Below are 17,457 nucleotides of genomic sequence, written 5' to 3'. Positions count from 1 at the left end.
TGGGAATAGTACATACTGTAAAGCTGTCTCGTTACAAATCAAAGTCCTTCAAATTAATTTATTCTCTTAAAACTTGATTCATTTTTCACAAGTGGAAGAATGTGACTCCTTAAAAATTGACAGAAAGCAATCCACTAGAGAGAAGACGTCTCACTCTGTTGCAGTTGTTGGAACTACTGTACAGTCACAGAGTGATGCTTTATTTTCCCTCGTAAACAACCTCTGGCTGAGCGCAGACACCTGCTACAGGAGCACATAAACCTGACAACAGCCAGACAGTTTTAGTTTGCATGTTATTAAGGTACTGACGGGATTAACATTAATTACGCACAGCTGATATGACCTACAGCTGGTGGCCATGAAACAATTGTCAGCGCCAGATTAAAATGACAAACTGCTTCCTGAATGATTTGTACACTGAGATTTAAGAAGCAAAGACAGGTATTTTACCATCACTATCCTTTTTATTTTATCAGATTTTGAAAACAATTTAGCACTTGGCTCACTTTCAATTACATTGTGTGTCTTTTTTAACTCTCCATTTGACAAAGTAATCTGAATTGATGAAGCAGAAACTGACCTTCTGTTTTTCTTGTTTGTTAAAGCTAGTGCTTATTTACCCAAAATGTAACATGTCTGCCAACAGTGCAGTTACAGATTGTGGTGTTTGATTGGATATATTCAGATGTGTTTATTATATAAGGGTATTTCATTACATAGGTGTTTGATGATCTTGAGGTATCATACAGTACATTGTTTAATGATGTGTCTACAAGGTGAAGTGTTGTTGCTCAGTCTGAAGGTTTATCTGAGTGCATCTCTCATTAGCTGCAGTTGGTGTTTGGTGTGTCTGCTTTTTCTGTAATGTTTGACCCGCAGCCTAACAACTAGTCTGTCCTCAGTCCAAATGCTTTGTGTCAGTGAATCCAATTTGGTGTGCTGTCGCTCCCCGAAGAAGGGCCAGAGAGGCATTTGATTGCATTGGGTCCGTCTTCTGTTAAACAAATAGCCACATGTGGACATGTGAGGAGAGGGGACGCATGCTAAGCAGCACACAGCTCACCTGTGAAGAGAGAACTCGTAGCCTGTGTGGGATTCACCCCTTGGTGTTACTAAATTCATTGTGCATATCTAAACCTGAGAGGTACTGTACTTCATGACCAGTCAAATGTCCTGGAAGTGATCAACTGTCAAGGGACCAATATTTTCGCATAAATTAATACAATATTCAATGAAGCTAAATTGCTTATGTCCTCGCAGTCAAAACCACCAGTGAAATACACTAAGCTGATTATGTCCAAATAGGCATATTAGTCACTGGCTTTGACATAACCAAAGAGGTTATAAAGTAGGGAATGGATTAAATTAGAGGAGGTATTTTGCCTGTGGTAACATTATGAATGAAGAAGGCAAACGTTTTAGAAAATGTAGTTGCAATGCTAGAATGGTGTTGAAGTAAAGAAGAGTTCATTTAGTATCCAGCATCCACTTAATTTGAGAACATCCAACGTTCATCAGCTAAAGTAAACTGCAGTCAGTGAGCCCCGGCCTATAAAAGCCCAATTTGAATGACGTGCTCGACACAGTCTGCAAAGCCCTGAATCACCCCCCCCCCCCCACGCTGCTGCACAGAACGCTAACTGTATTCATATTGAAAATGGTTGCGTGTCCAAATCGCACCAAATTACAGTATGAAGGATATAGGATGTGTGTTTCTCAAGATATGCAAAGGACATACAGACATACTGTAGACAGAGTCCTTGCGTTATAGTTTAATTATCTCAATTGCATTTATTATTTTTTTATTTAAAACATTGGATAGGCATTTCTACAACAGCCAAGCAGCTGAAGGCTTTCTGTTTTAATACATTGACATACCAATAAATAGAAAAAACGGATTCGACAGATTTCAGTTTGTCAACACATTTAATTAAATGTGTTGACTAAATGCTCTTTGAAGTATATTTTTGAACTTAATTAAACTACATTTACCAGGAAAAATAAATGAACATTTGACAAGCAGCTAATTATTGGTTATCTGTATCCATCCATAGCGTGAAGCCTTAGTATTAATAGGTTTGTTCAAACAGCATTTCAAACTTAAGTAGGAGAGACCTTTCTTTATACTCCATTGCTTGCTGAGCATGCATAAGACACTTTTTTAATTGCCCAGCATCAGGTCTTACTTAGTAGCTGTGCATTTAAATTAACTCTGCTGCCCTACTTCCCATTAACATGATCTTTGTGGAAAAATACACTGCTAAATGTATGTAGAGTGTAAAACTTACTGACAAATTTCTTGACAATCTTTTGTGGCCGAGTCTGTGAATAGGATTAGGAAACCTGCTCCCTAACTACTAAATTAACAATAAGCCCTTTCCTTTTCACAGACACACTGAAAGCTCAGGTTAAATCGAGCTTTTCCTTAATCTATCTCCATTAAAGGCGGCAACTGTTCCCTATGGTAGCATGACTGGATGTCCGATGCAGGAATGGGCAATGTAGTGTTTGGTATAGCCATTGCTGCTTTTACCATTATCTTGGAGAACATGGTCATCTAATAAATGTTTTACATGCACCTTAGTAACCTTGTGACTGTGAAACTATGTATACATGCAGCAAGACAGTAAGAAGATCTCCATTATCTCTAACCTTATTTTGAAATATGGGTCACTCATTTTATTTGTCTAATAGAAAATAAAAAGTCTGTTGAACAAATAGGCAAATGTTTATCAAAGGAAACGTCTCATAAAAAGTCCTGCAGGCAGCAAATGAGTTTCAGTTTTAGTAGGACTCAGTTTAAACACAAGGACGCATCACTCTGTAATATTTTCTCCTTTCATCTAGCCACTCAGCTGTTACTCTCGCTGTCTGCAGTCTCCCGTCATGCACAAGTGTACTTGTAAAAAGAAGATTAGAAAACCGGTTTCACGTATACATTGCAGAGAAATCTGCCGTCTCCAGAGGAAATCTACCTGGGGAAATCAGGTTTCTCTAATCCCCTATCCCCGATTGCGGAAACCAGGGTTTGTTGGTTTACTGGAGAAAGCCGATTACTTAAGTTTGCTTGGAAAAGGACAGGTACTGAGGTGCTGACATGCTAACTCAATTCCCGCAAAAACAGGTGCCGAGTCATGGTGGTCGAGGTTAAAAGGCTGTGCTGTCTGATCCTAAAGTATGAGAGCTTAACATAGTGAGAATATGAATTTCTCCATTACAAAAAGCAGGTTTTTAATCTTCCTTTCCAGATGCACAGTACCTGGAGGGTTCCCTAACTGCTCACTTCTAGGCTCAATCATTGTATCCCTCTTGGCAATATCGTCTATAAACGTCTCTTTTTATGCATTTGATAATCTAGGTTTTAATTATACGCAGCGAAAAAAAATCTTCGATACAATGAATTGCCTCACAGAGGAGGGTGGATATCTCCAACATTGGTGAACTCTGAAAAGTACTCCATAGTTTGCAAATCTTTGTCAGGAAAGAATCTGCAGTTTGTCATTAATCCGATGTCCAAACCTTGGAAAGATTCCGACAGATATGATTTAAATCTAAAAAAACTGAGTGGGGATGCTGTCAAGCTCCAATTGCTAAAAAATAAAAAAAAATGTAATTATTAAAATCAACTTTCTTTCACATGTAATTCATTGTACGGACACTGAACCACTGCATACACCATGTACAGAGATTGTATAACCTCCTTTAAAGGACACATGTCATGCTTTTCCGGTTATTACCCGTCCCCTTGTGTGTTATGAAGGTTTTTATGCATGTAAACGGTGTGCAGAGTCAAAACCCTCAAAGTACACCCTGTAGCGAGTAAAACTCTAACACAGAAAATACCTCCCCAAAACGCCTCGTTGGAGATACGTCATTGTCCATTTGATTCTTACGTCACCCCGTACCCGGAACGAAATGGACCAATCCGCGTAACCGTTACGTTAAGCCCCCGCTGATTGGTCCAAATTGACCAATCCACGGACTTCCTCACACACAGGCAGCTCTGCTGATTTCTCCTCCCTGGCTGCAGGCTGATAACAGACAGTTGGGATCGCGGCGAAATTCTCTCTGCAGACCCATTCTCACAGCGTTTATCAACCTTTTTCTTACTCAATATCAAGCCACACTTATTGTTTTTACTTCGGCTGTGACTTTGTGTGTGCTCAGGATGAGTTTGGCTGTGTTTCGCTGTGTATCGCTAAACAAGGAAACAACACCTCCACGGAGCTCAGCGCGATTCACAACGTCCCGACCAATCAGAGCACACTGTGCTCACAGGGAGGGTGGGGGCTGGAGCTATTGGAGCTACAACGAGCCGTTAAAGGCAGAGAGTGAAATTCAGTGAATACACGTAGTTTACAGAGATGCTGTATGAGAAACCAATGTGAGTTTGGATTTTTAGTATACCTCAACAATGGAATTATGATCAGTGGAAATGGCCATGACATGTCTCCTTTAAAACCAATTGCATGGTATGTTTGAGAGCCTGCTTCCCACTGACTATGTGCTTATGGGTGATTGCCTATTGTAGTCTCTAAGCCCCTGCTGGTGTACTTGGAACATGTAACTACTTGATCTGAAAATAGTTTACTTGAGCAGCATTTACATATTAGAAACTTTCTTTAAACACTGCATGGCTTTTTCCCCTTTTGTTTGCTCTTTCTGTAAATAAGCCTTTACGCCTACGCCTCGGGACACGGAGGTGAAACCGTTTTTCTCTGTTTTGTTTCTTCCACTCGGCAATAAAACTTTTTATGTTCCTCTCTTGAGTGAGTGTGAGAATGAGCCTAGCCGAGACGTCGGATTACTTTCACAACATTTTTGTCCTCCAGGATATTGAATAGATTAATAATAATTAGGCGAACTCTTTGGATGATCTCTTTTGTTTTTGGTTTTTCATGTTGCTTTAATCGTTGCGGCTACGGCCAATTCTTCATTTATAAAGCTAAATATAACGTTGCCAGCCACTTAGCCCCGTTGATTACATAATAACACCTCGGAGGAAATTAATGGCATGCACAAGAGAGGACTATTCTTTAGAAACCCTGTGTTGCTGTGCACTGCAGAGGGAGAAGAATAGGGGTTGTGTGTGTGTGTGCGTGTGTGTGTGTGTGTGTGTTGAATCCATGTGTGTATTTATTTTCTGTCTTTGTTCAGCCATTACAGCTAATGAACAGAGGGCCAGGTTGGACCTCACTGTATTGATTGTGAATCAAAGTGTTGGCTGCACTGCTTTGAGAAACAAACAAGAACAAATAGGCGACAAATGTTCTTTGCAAAATATCATTTTATTTTATGGAACTTTGATTTTGCCTTTTTTTAAATGTCCCTATTATTGTTTTTCATGATTGTTCTTACACAAGCTTTATCTCTTTTATGAATTATATTCACTCCAGCTCTTGGATTTCAATATGTATCATGTTTCTTTGTCTAAAGATTATAGTTCAACATATGTAGTTGCTTGTGAAGTAACATTAAAGTAAGCTGTTAGACAAAGTGAAAGCAGCATTTGTTACTCTGTGCAGTAAAGGAGACCATGCAACAATAACACCAACAACCAATGCTACACCATAGGCTTCTCATTAAAGGTTGAATTAGTGGAACATCATTATCTTAGCCTATTACATTCTCTTACTTTAAAGAGGATTGGCAAGAAGACAATCTTAGTTATATTAACATTCTGCTGCGACTGATATTATAATTAGTATTGATTTTCTCAAGAAATGTAGTGAATGCAAAGAGCAGCTTGTCAAACACGTCAACCTAATACCAGTCAAGGAAGTAAGTAATCTGCTGGGTAGATTGCTCCTCAAATGACGTTGGAAGCAAACTCTAATTGCAACCACATTGGCATTTAGCAAATGTGATGCTGTACAAAATTGGCAATAAAATCAACATATACAATACAGCCTTTGCAAGGACCCTCAGTTCTTATTGCCCACACAGCATCTGCATAATAAGCATTTTAGATATGAAGTATTGTTCATGATAAGACATTATAGTTTTGTGCAGAGTCTATTAGAGGATATTGCCTGATCATGTGGATGAACCCCATAATTGTCAGTATCTTAACCTTAACCTGGTCATCATTACTGTGGACATGGTTGTAGTTTGTGGTGCTGGGGAAAGCTTCGGCATCAGAACAGCAAGCGGCACGCTACAGGTGCAGCTCATTTAGGTGATGGAGCACGATGATGATTGGTGATTGGCTCAAATGTACACTAGAGAGGGAGATGGTTGTGTTCAGCTTACTGATTGGATGGAGTGATCCAAGAGAGAGGTAAAACTAGAATTTTTAATTGATGGAAAAATGTGCGAAGCCAAGAGTCTGTTGATAATTGTCTGTCTGCCATCAGTGGGACACCATCAGAAATGTTCAAACCCTGTTAAGAATCCACTAGATTAGTGATACCATCTGGTTTTTAACTATTTCTCAACCGTAATTCAATTACATTGACTGTCGCTGTATGTTATGCTTTGACAGTGAAAGGTTGTGTTTATGGATCTATGTTGTGAGGAGTGAAGTATGGAATTAAATAAGCCTAAAACGTTTGTGAAATGCGCACAAGCGTAATTCATAGCAGAAGGGAGATGGTGATTTTACAGTTTATAGTAATTGTTGTGTAAGTGCATATGTTCTGATTCAACCAAATGCTTGTCTGTGATTTCTTTGCTTCATATGTGCACAAAAAAAAGGTTTATATTTTACAAACGGACATATTGTAGGCAAAAACAGCTTTTTTGGCAGCTAAAATGCATAGCTTGTATGGTATGAGACATTTACACAGTATCACGACAACATATTATAATATTGTTAAAGTAAAGGCACAGTCTGGGATCCAAGTATAACCAAACATTAAATTGGATTGGAACATGATGGGCTCTCAAAGATTTGTTTATATTCGGGCTATATTTTACCCATGACTTTTTAATGAACACAATTGTAATTATTAATTAAAAACTCACTCCATACTTATGTACCCGAGTATGGCTGATTAGCCCTTCACCCCTCTCTGTAGATGTAGTCATGCTGTGTTTATAATACATGTACTTTACAATGATTAAACTTAACCTGCTGATGTGTCCCTGACTGTAGGTCCTTCCAGGACCTGTCCAAGCAGGTGGACCTGGTCTACGGGACGGTGAGGGACTCTGCGGTGTACGAGTATTTCCAGGCCAAAGGGACCAACCCTCTGGAGCAGGACAGCACATTCGCTGAACTCTGGAAAACCATCAACAAGAACAACGCCTTCGAGAACTCTGTCTCCAGCCCATCAGAGGGAATCAAGAGGGTGATGATCTGTTTTATTATTTATGAATGACATGTTGTCAGAACACCTTTAATGCATGTTGCTGATGTTGGAGCTCTGAAGGCCTCTTTGCAAACGTTATATAATTGAACAGTAACATTCACCTAACACAGGGGGACTATGCAATATGAAAAGTCAGCATTAATCAAATCAGTTTTCCTGAAGTGCTAACTATTTAAATAATCATTTCTGTGGAAACCCATACATTAAATATATCCTTGGCATGAAGCAGGAAGATAGTTAAAAGAATTGCTTTTCCCTAAATCAACTTGAAATGCCTCTAAATAAATGATCTAAAATATAATTTATCTCCAGCTCAGAGAGAGAAGAATCCGGCAAGACATGAGCACATCCTTGATTATAATTACATTCAGCTTTTTACTGTCTCACCGCCAGGTATGAAGACACTGAGATAATACTTACCCTTTAATAATTACCATTCTTGATTCATGGAGGCATGTGAGCAAAGCGATATATTCTATCTATCGAATTGTGAGGGTTTTCAATTATTCTCAAAAACTTGGTGTGCAACTGAATTCATATTTGATGCATTCTGCCTTCTCTCCATCCTCCTTTAAAAGATGAAAACACACACACACTTACAAACACCGAATGAAGAATAATCTATAATTAAACAGAGTCTAGAAAAGTCTTACTTGAGCAGCTAATTGCATTCAGTGTAGCCAGCTTGCATTGCACAGATAGACATATGAATGGTAAACAATGTTCCCAATTTTAAACTCCAGGCGTATTTTATGAGAAAAAGCCATTTTATCTAGTGTTTCTGAATTACTACAGCTTTCTTTAAGCACGCAAAGTACTGCATGTGCATTCTTCTGACTTCAGTGTTTGATGGTGATGTGATTTCTCCAGTACGTGTTTATTTATTAAAGCCGAGTGAACTTGAGAGGCCTGTGTAGTCCTAATGAGATGTGAGGTGAAAAGGCTACTCAGCTGTGTTTCTTTAGAGCACAGTCTCAATCCGGAAGACGTAGGATGTAGGGACAAAACAGGGAAGAATGCAAGAGAAGTGCGTACAAAAAAGTCCAAGAGTTCAGACAGCTTTTCAGCTGGGGTGGTTCTACATATTCTCCACAATGTGCGCTTCAGGCTAAAGCACATGAACAAGTCTCTGAATATATGCTACTTGCAGAGAAATGCCAAGCTGGAAAATAAATAAGGTTTCAGCTTTCATATGTTTTAATTATCTAATGTTTTGCTATTCAGTAATTACTCTAATGAGTGGGCAAAATGTTTATGCTAATTTCTGTGCAAATATTTAGCTCTACTGTTGCTCTCCTTTTACTTTCACCATGAAAATTCTCGATGTGAAAACACTTCCACCAACGCAGGGACACAAGTTCAAGGAGTCGGAAATAAAGACTTAACTTGACAAAAAGAACATTGTTGGTGTAGATAACGTTGTTTACATTATGGTGATACAACTCATGATGTTTGGGTGGGAGTTCACAAATGTGCAGATTTAGCCATAAAACTAAAGTAAATCATTATTCATTTTTAACAACAACATATTTTCATGTTTATATTGACGTCTACAGAATCATGGGCTGTGTAGTTTAGTGTGTGTGTGTGCTTTATATTTTTGTATTTTTCTTGTCTACGGTACAATATTTGTCTCAGATCAGAAAAATAAATCTGTTTCTTTTTAGCTCGGCTAGTGTGTCTCTGCTTTTAACACATCAGTCATGTATTTATCCTTTGTCTATGTCTTTGTGGACAGGCAAAGGAAGAGTCGTATGCCTTTCTGTGGGACATGGCGGTGGTGGAGTACGCCGCTCTGACAGATGACGACTGCACGCTGACAGTAGCAGGAAACAGCATGAGCACCCGAGGCTACGGCATGGCCCTGCAGCACGGCAGTCCTTACAGAGACCTCTTCTCTCAGAAGTACGTATTCAATAAGGACTAAAAGATGATGTTTTTTAGCGGTGCAGCAATGGAACCAGCTGATCTTTTTTTTTTACTGATGTTTTTATCCTGTAAATCAGGGGTCTCCAAACTTTCTTCATCTGAGAGCTACTTTGAAAAAATGAAAGTGGCCAAGAGCTACTTGCATCACATCGCACTCATCAGTTGAATTAAGCTACTTTTGTACATGTGTGAAATTGCAATACCCAAAGCTTATCAAAAATCTTAACTTCACATCAAGGTCCAAGAAAACGACAATTTCTCGATTTTTACAGTGTAAATTATTAAAATAATTTAGAAAAAATACACTATATTAAAACTTGGGTTTAATTTTTGAGGAACTGGCCATCGGTTTGAACAGCTATTATGACAACTTCTGAGATTTGGAATACAAAATAAGGTCCAACTGGGCATTTATTTTTAACAAGGTGAAACCGAAAGTGCTTTATTCCACAGGAAAACCATAGGGACCACACACAACTACAGCAAAGCTCAATCAGTAGAAGTTTTGGGTCATAAGTTTACCCTTAGCCCTCTCCTCTAAACAAGTTGAAATACTCAAGGGTTGTTATCTGCAATGTGTGTGATGAATGCTCGTACATTTTGCCAATTTCAGCAGTGGCACCATTTTTCCAGATCAATATTGCTGGTGAGTACAGAGTTATAACTGACAACACAGAGGGTCAGAGCTATGAAAATTAAATCCAAGCTGTAATAAACGTCGTTTTCGTATTCATGTTGACTAATGACATTTTGCAGCAGTTTCTCTTGGAGAGGCAGACTGAGAAGTTGGCCTAAATATTTCGTATTTTTAGTCCTTTTGTTTTTGGTTAATCTGTTTTATCCCTCCAGACACAAGACAGAAATATGCTGCTCAAACATTTTCGGTGTCGTTCTACAAGATTGATAGGAATGAATTTAAAATCAAGGCCGCAAACAAAAAATATAAATTCAGGCCAAAGACCATGTGAAATGAGATGATTGATTACCCTGTCAACAACAAACAGTGCTCGGTGAAACCCTTAAATACATGACTTGCAGGGAAGAAAAGGTGAATATTTAAAGGGTTTTTCGAGTGTGTTTATAAACGTCAAGCTTTGAGTCTGAGTGTTTCTTTTTGTTTTGAATTCAAGTACAGGCTTGCGCACAACCACACATATGCCAGTCACTTTTGAAGAGGTTGAATAATCACAGTGCAGAAAGATAACCGCTCCGATGGGACAGTTTTGCGTTTCGACCCATTTTTTACTCAGCTGTCATCCTTCTCCTCCAGAACATCCATCCATTCCTCTTGGTACGATAACTAGAAGACTGTAGTATTTGATCATCTTTGATTCTACACGTATACAGCTTGTCAAAACAGATATTTCTAAAGCTTTGATTATTATTATTTACATAGTTTTTTGAGCTCTTGTTAGTGTTTGGATAAAGTTTAATACGTCTTAAAATCTGTTGCTGTGCAAACTGAAGCTTGTGATAATGGCATTATATTAACTTTGGGGCTTTTCCTCTGGCTTTCCCAAATACAATTTTTTGGGCTTCAAAACTTAAGCCAGGGGCTGAGTGGGAACTTCTTGGCTGAGACAGTGGCATAGCGCTGCAATACGTGGCAGTTTAATTAAAGGCATTTTTTTAATGATGCCTTTATTCTACAGTTATGTCCCAAAGTTGAATATTTCAGTACGTGGGACAAGTCTTCAGTGAGCTAACAATCAATACTCATGCAGTACATTAACGGCTACACAGTATTATCATGTCATTATAGTCATGCGCTATAGCAGTTATATTGATTTTCTCGTTGCACTTAAATTAAATTAGCGGCTTCTCGACTCGAATAGCTTTGTCATATGAGTCATTCGAATTTAACATGTCCGAACTAATGTTATTGTAGGATTAGACCGCTGTGTTGCAATTACATGACCCTCTGCACCCACTCGTGTGAAATAACTTCTTTGTATTTTTTCTACACAGGATATTGGAGCTTCAGGAAAAAGGTGACCTTGACATCCTGAAGCAGAAATGGTGGCCGAGGAAAGGCCGCTGTGACCTGATGAGCCACGCAGACACCCAGCCGGAGGGACGGGCGCTGCGTCTCCAAAGCTTTGCCGGCGTCTTCTGCATCCTGGCTGCCGGGCTGCTGCTGGCCCTGCTGGTGGCGGCGCTGGAGACCTGGTGGAACAGCAACCCCTGCCGGAGAGAGACGCCCAAAGAGGTGACCACCGACACCTCGTCGGGCCAGGGCCCAGGCCCAAGCCTGCTAACCCAGAACCGGGCCATGGTGGCCACCACGGGTCCCCCTGCCCCACCAAGGCCCCGGTCGAGACCCAGACCCCCGGGCCCCCCGGTCCTGCCCAGAGATGCCACTGCCACACTCTACTTTATGGATCCAGCAGGCGCTGACGCCAGCCCCGATTTAGTAGAGCTGCAGTATACCCAGTTATAATAGGTGTGCCCCTGATGATAGTCCAGACATCATGTGATCAATCTACTCATTCCTTCTCATGTTGGGAGAGAGGTTGGGGTGCTTTGTTAGGGACTTCTCTCTCAAACACACTCACTGTGATTCTCTCATACTGACACATGAAACCATCACAGTCTCTGGTGCTCATGTGAGAAAACCGCAGCTGAAGTGATTACAGTCAATTTAAATGTTGAATTGCAAATTCAAAACCACATACTGAAATTGTACCTCTGAGTCAAGAAGTGCTTCAGTTGTACAATAGCTCTCTTTAGCCAATCCATTCAAGTCTTAATGCTTTAGAGCTCTGACTTCACCTCACTGCTGTCGACTGGGCAGCCCCTCTGCATGAGGCGTCCAGACAACTAAGGCTTGACATGGATCCCTAAACTAAAGTGTGAGCAATCGCAGATAGTATAGAATCTGAGCCTTGACCTGCCTGTTTGACTTGACAGTCCAACAATAAGAAACGCTGGCTGAGGACACCTGTTAAAGACCCAGTCCTGTCCTGAAAATACACACAGTAACTCAAACTCTACCCATGCTTTTTTTTTATGCATACGAGAGTTAGACTTACTTCTGTTGATTTCTATTTCAGTCTTTGTGCGCAGCTGCTCTCATAATTACCACATACTGCTGTCATGTTAGATTCAAAACATCACTGTAATTATCTATAGAACATAGGAAGTGTTAAATGTGTTGTTAGAGTTTAATCATGTTAATCACGTGTTTGTAGACATGTCTTGAAGCGAACAAACACTCATCCTCTCGGCTTGAAATGTGACGATAAAAAGTTTTTATACATTTTTTTTTTTTTTTTATAGCAGAAATAAGTACAAAGACATTTGTCCAAAACCTCCGAATACCCCACTCACTGTCCATCTGCATTCTCAGTAATGCCAACATTATTAGTCATCATTTGTTGTTGAATCCAAAGAATGTTAAAAAATAGATTACAAGTAACTGAGCATTCCACTAAAGAAAATCAGTTTTTTACATTATGTAGACCCAAAATAAATGTTTTCATTACAACCCAATAATTATACATGTCATTTATAGCTTAAAATATAGATTAAAACTCTGAAAATGTTATACTTTGTTGCTTTTCTCCGTTTTATTTCAGTATTTAATTAAATAGCTTACACATTTTGACAGTTTGGTTGGACTGAGACAAGTAAAGTGTGGATGGCATCTGTGCTTAATTAAAGCTGACCACAGCAGCTGTTTTTCTCAAACTACAAACTTTTTTGCATTTCAAACCTGTGTGGAATGAGTGTTAAATATTTATTTAAGTTTCAGTAGTGTGACAGTAATTGTACCAAGCCATGCTAGCACCATGACAGCACAAACATACAGTATGTGGACATTATGACAGCCATTTCAAACACAAACCTTCTGCTAACCTGTACACATCAGCCATTTAAAGAAATAGTTTGACAGTCTAGGGAAATATTTTTCGCTTCTTGCTGGGAGTTAGATAAGGAGATTGATACCACTCATGTCTGTCCCTTAAATAAGAGGCTGGAGATGTTAAGGCAATAGAAAGCAGTTTCTTGGCTAGCACTGTTGAAAAGAAATAATGGGACTAGAATCTGAGGTGCCTTAAATCGCTCCTTTCCTTTCAGCGCTCTACTCAACAATCAGTCGTGTGATTGGTTTGAATCTCCTCATCTAAGTTTCAGGAAAAAAAGCAAATACGAGCTTTTACCAAAATGTCAAACTATTGCTTTTATTCCTATTTAGTAGTAATAAAGTGCAATTATATGTCAATGTCCGGATTCAAAGGACCATTTGGTAATGTTTCGTTGTCTATGATCTTCAGCAGGTGACTAAGGATTACGGTCTGGAAAGAGTTTCTGGTCCATTGACATATAATGAAATAACAAGCGCTTCACCAGAAGGGAGGCGGCACATATGGACAGACAGAGAGAGAGACTGGGAGGAGGCTCTTGACACAGGTCAGGAGAGGCCTGACGTACTGTGCTGGATGGTCATTGGCTGTGTCAGGGCAAAGGGGCGGGGCATGTGGCCGGGCAGGGGTAGATTGTAGTTGCTTCATCTGTCATCCCACCCCATGGTCTCTCCTGTTTATCTGTCTTCTGTGTGGCTCGACTTCAATGTTTGCATGAGGATCGATACAGTGTGGAGGGCAGGGTGCAGCCAAAATATGTCTGATAACAGTTTTTTTTATTTGGCTTCTCCCTTCCCTCTCCCATATTTGTGTTACTTCATTGATGTATGTTTTTGAAAGAGAAGAATAATTTAAAAGATTCTTCGATACGATCTAGATTACTACGGTCAAGGGACATTAACTACTCTGTCTTCATTAAAATGTTAGTGTCTCACAAAGTCTGACTCATTGGAGCCTGTCTTGTTAACAGCAGATGCTCTTCATGCAGATGTGTGGTCACTTAATTGTGGAGAAAATGTAAACACTTCTGCATGAAGAGACATCTTCATTTAAGTTCATCCCAGAAGTAGAGACATTACCTTTTACGACCCTATATTCAAGATTTAGTCTTTAAAGGTAATGTCTCTCTTGATGTTGGCTGCTTTAATCTAATAAATTAATCTATAGGCTATATTTGGGTGTTCTTGAATAAAGAGGAAATTAGCCAGTGTGTTATTTCAGTAACAACTGAACAGTAGACTGCATTGCATGTAAACTGATCATGATGCCGATAATGAAACAACCATTTTAATCTGTACCCTTCTCTTTGTTCACTTTCAATCCCCGTCCCATTCTTTCTCATAACCTCCTCCACCCTTTCACTGCACATTCATTTGTATTCTTTATCACACTTCCCTTTAATTACATTCATGCCCACCCTTCCATTACAATCTCTTTTATTCCACACACACTCTGTGGCTCTGCCTTTCTTTCCATCTATCTATAGGACAAAGAGGTGAACCTGGAGCAGGTCCACCATCGTTTGAGCAGCCTCCTGGACGAAGACTTGGCCCACAAGCAGCTGCCAGGCCAGTCTATCGAGATCTCTGCCCTGGACATTGGCAGCATGCATCCCAGCCAGTCCCTGGAGGCCTTGTCTGCCCGGGACTACCCAGCCCATCGGGGCCCGCCACGTCTCTCTGTGACCACCTTCCTCCAGGAGGGTCGTGGGATGGGAAGGACACTGGGCGCATCCGCTGGCAGGACCTTGCCCCTGCCCCTCAGCAGTGCCACCATGCCCTCTATCCGCTGCAAACACAGGGCGCCCAATGGGGGGCTCTTCCGGCTGAGCCCAGTCAAGACACCCATGCCAATGTCCTACCAACCAGTGCCAGGACGACCCATCCCAAAAGCCAATGAGCCCAGCCACGGGACATCCATCTGAGCACAGCGAGCATTCACAGACAGACACTCCAGCTCTCACAGATAGGAGCGCTAAACAGAGTGCCAACATTGTGGAGAGATATAAATAAAACACTAAAAAAAAGGTTTTTATTACCAGTTATGGAGAGTCAGTGGGACGATACGTGCCAAGACACTGAGACTTTAATGTACATATTTGTAAGTACAAACAGAAAGAGAAGCAACATTAAAAAGAGTATTTTGAATATTCTCAACAGTTGAGTTTAAAAAATGTGAAAGTATTAAAAAAAATGACTGTTTGAATGGCTTTGTAAATTTTGTTCTAAATCAATAAAGGTGACAATTCTTTGTTGTTGTTTTCTAAGTGCCAAGTTCAAAGATGTTTTCTTTCAGATCAACATTAACTGAATGTACTGTGAGAATTCCTGCTAAAAAGACATTTCACACTTCAAAGACATTGAAAGAACTGATTTGTTTCATATGACAAAAATAAAAAGTATAACACAAAACACTGAGACGTGTGCTTGAAAACCTTCAGTGTTTAGACTAGCAGTGCCATGCTGTCAGTGTGTTTCTGTGACTCTAGTAAAATAGAAGGGAAGTCAAAGTCTGCATTTGATATCACACATTTTGCAGCACCACAATGTGTACAAATAAGGGAAACAAACCAGGTTAGAAATGGATTTGCAGCTCATTGCATTTTTTCCATTTCCCTTTTAAACGTATATATAGCTGGAAGACTTTCTGAACTGTGCTTAATAGGACATGGTTTAGTGTCAATTAAGGAATGTTCCTGTAAGAGGAAACAATACCTTCTGGGTATGAGTTTAAAACTGCATGTCGTTTTTGTTATACCAAAGATTATGATTCTTATAACTCTTCCGATTTCATTTTTTGGTCCATATATCTAAGTAGCCATGCGTTTAGCACGTACAAACTGGGATTGGAAAAGCAGAATAATGCCCTAAAATATTACCATTGTCCGTTTAACCCATGTTTAATGAACTGATAAGCCTCACCCCACTCGAGCACAACTATCAGCCCACATTTTGTAAAAAGAAACAAAAAGCGGTCCATGGGGGGTTTGAAGATAATTGTTCACATTGGAGCCCCCTTCACACCACCACCCACAGAAACACATGGGGTCTATATATGAGCAGACTGGACAGCAGTGCCAGTCGTAGCAGGAGGTTCCCACATGCACATGGCAATTGTGAAAGCAAACGTTAGCCAAGCAGATGCAGCCGTGTTCGCCACACGTAGCTGATCAGTGTAACAGTTTGTGTGGGCATTTACTTGGTCAATAATAGTCGTTAGTTGGGATTTAGACTGATACTTTAACTCTAGTTGATCTGTATGTGTGGCCTTTGGGCTGGGGAATCTCATCCCAAGCTCCCATCTTAGTCTTAAATAAATCAAATATAATTCAACTAAGCAATGACAGCCAATGACATCCAACAGGCTATTCAACCAACCATTTAGCTTTAAATCCAGTCCATTGATCAATCTCAGACTGGGAAGCATGTCATTCATACTGTAGAGACAAACAAAATAATCCAGCATTAATTGTTGTTAGTATATAGCATTTGATCGTATACAGTATGGTGATTAATTGAACATCATATCGCTCAAGAAGTCACTCTAACCAGTGAGATTTTACAAACCGTAATCGAAACATTTCTCTCCACTCTCTGTTGACTCCCCTGGCCTGCTGCCTGTTGTGCACAAAGAGCTTACTGATGTTTGTTTATAAACTACAAAATCTCCAGTTCAAATCCTACAGGCTGCCACCAATGGTTACTAATGAAGTAAACTTCTGGCAAGTTCAAATTCAAGCCCCGACCAAGAAAAGCAGACGGAAAATCGGAAAAATGTCAAGGGATAGTTATCTGAAAATGGCATTGTGGGCTATCTTTTAGGTTAATGTACACAGTGAATTGGTTTCTCTTCAACTGTCAGCATGGAATACACACAGCTGCTGACCAAAACATGTCTGTAATAACCTCAGTGCTGACAGTGTGCAGGAGTTCCACTTTTTCCTGGCTCAAGTCTACCTTGTGTGCATGTGATGACACTTGTTTGAGAAAAGTTGCAAGTAGATCGAAACAGTGACTGCTGAAGCCCCCTGAGGGAACATTTTGTCCAGTTCTATATTTTATTCAACCATTAGAGAAAGAGCAACACAACTAAGTAGCTGTAAATGCTACTGGAGTGATAAGATCAGCAACAAATAATCACTTAGAGGAATACAATAGGGTGTTGTGCAAAGAGCTGCACAGCATGCCATTAAGAAAGATGTTTTCTTGTAATGTGAAAATGCATGCTAAAAACACATTCTACACTTCAAAGACAAAAACAACTGATTTGGTTCATATGAAGAAGATGTGAGTAATAAGTAATTAAGTATTCGACTGCTAAACAAATGATGTTGCTGCATGATGTGGTGA

General features: G+C 39.9%; 1 protein-coding gene across 2 annotated transcripts in view; it reads left to right on the top strand.

Annotated features, from left to right (window-relative positions):
- Positions 1 to 15,430, top strand: part of grid1a (glutamate receptor, ionotropic, delta 1a) — a 199,246-nt gene extending 183,816 nt beyond the window's left edge. Inside the window, exons 13-17 of one of the 2 annotated variants that reach the window (XM_034151931.1) lie at positions 7,097 to 7,292; positions 9,052 to 9,218; positions 11,211 to 11,451; positions 13,523 to 13,655; positions 14,595 to 15,430. In XM_034151931.1, the coding sequence (XP_034007822.1) occupies positions 7,097 to 7,292; positions 9,052 to 9,218; positions 11,211 to 11,451; positions 13,523 to 13,655; positions 14,595 to 15,007 (1,150 nt within the window). In that variant the 3' untranslated portion in view covers positions 15,008 to 15,430. The remainder of the gene's footprint in view (positions 1 to 7,096; positions 7,293 to 9,051; positions 9,219 to 11,210; positions 11,452 to 13,522; positions 13,656 to 14,594) is intronic. The other variant, XM_034151932.1, reaches the window with a different exon arrangement.
- Positions 15,431 to 17,457: the final 2,027 nt, after the last annotated feature.

The sequence above is a fragment of the Trematomus bernacchii genome, unplaced genomic scaffold (genome assembly GCF_902827165.1).
Source record: "Trematomus bernacchii unplaced genomic scaffold, fTreBer1.1, whole genome shotgun sequence".
NCBI classification, from domain to species: Eukaryota; Metazoa; Chordata; class Actinopteri; order Perciformes; family Nototheniidae; genus Trematomus; species Trematomus bernacchii.
The sequence above is the reverse complement of the archived record's forward strand: the minus strand, read 5'-3'. Positions and strand labels throughout refer to the sequence as shown.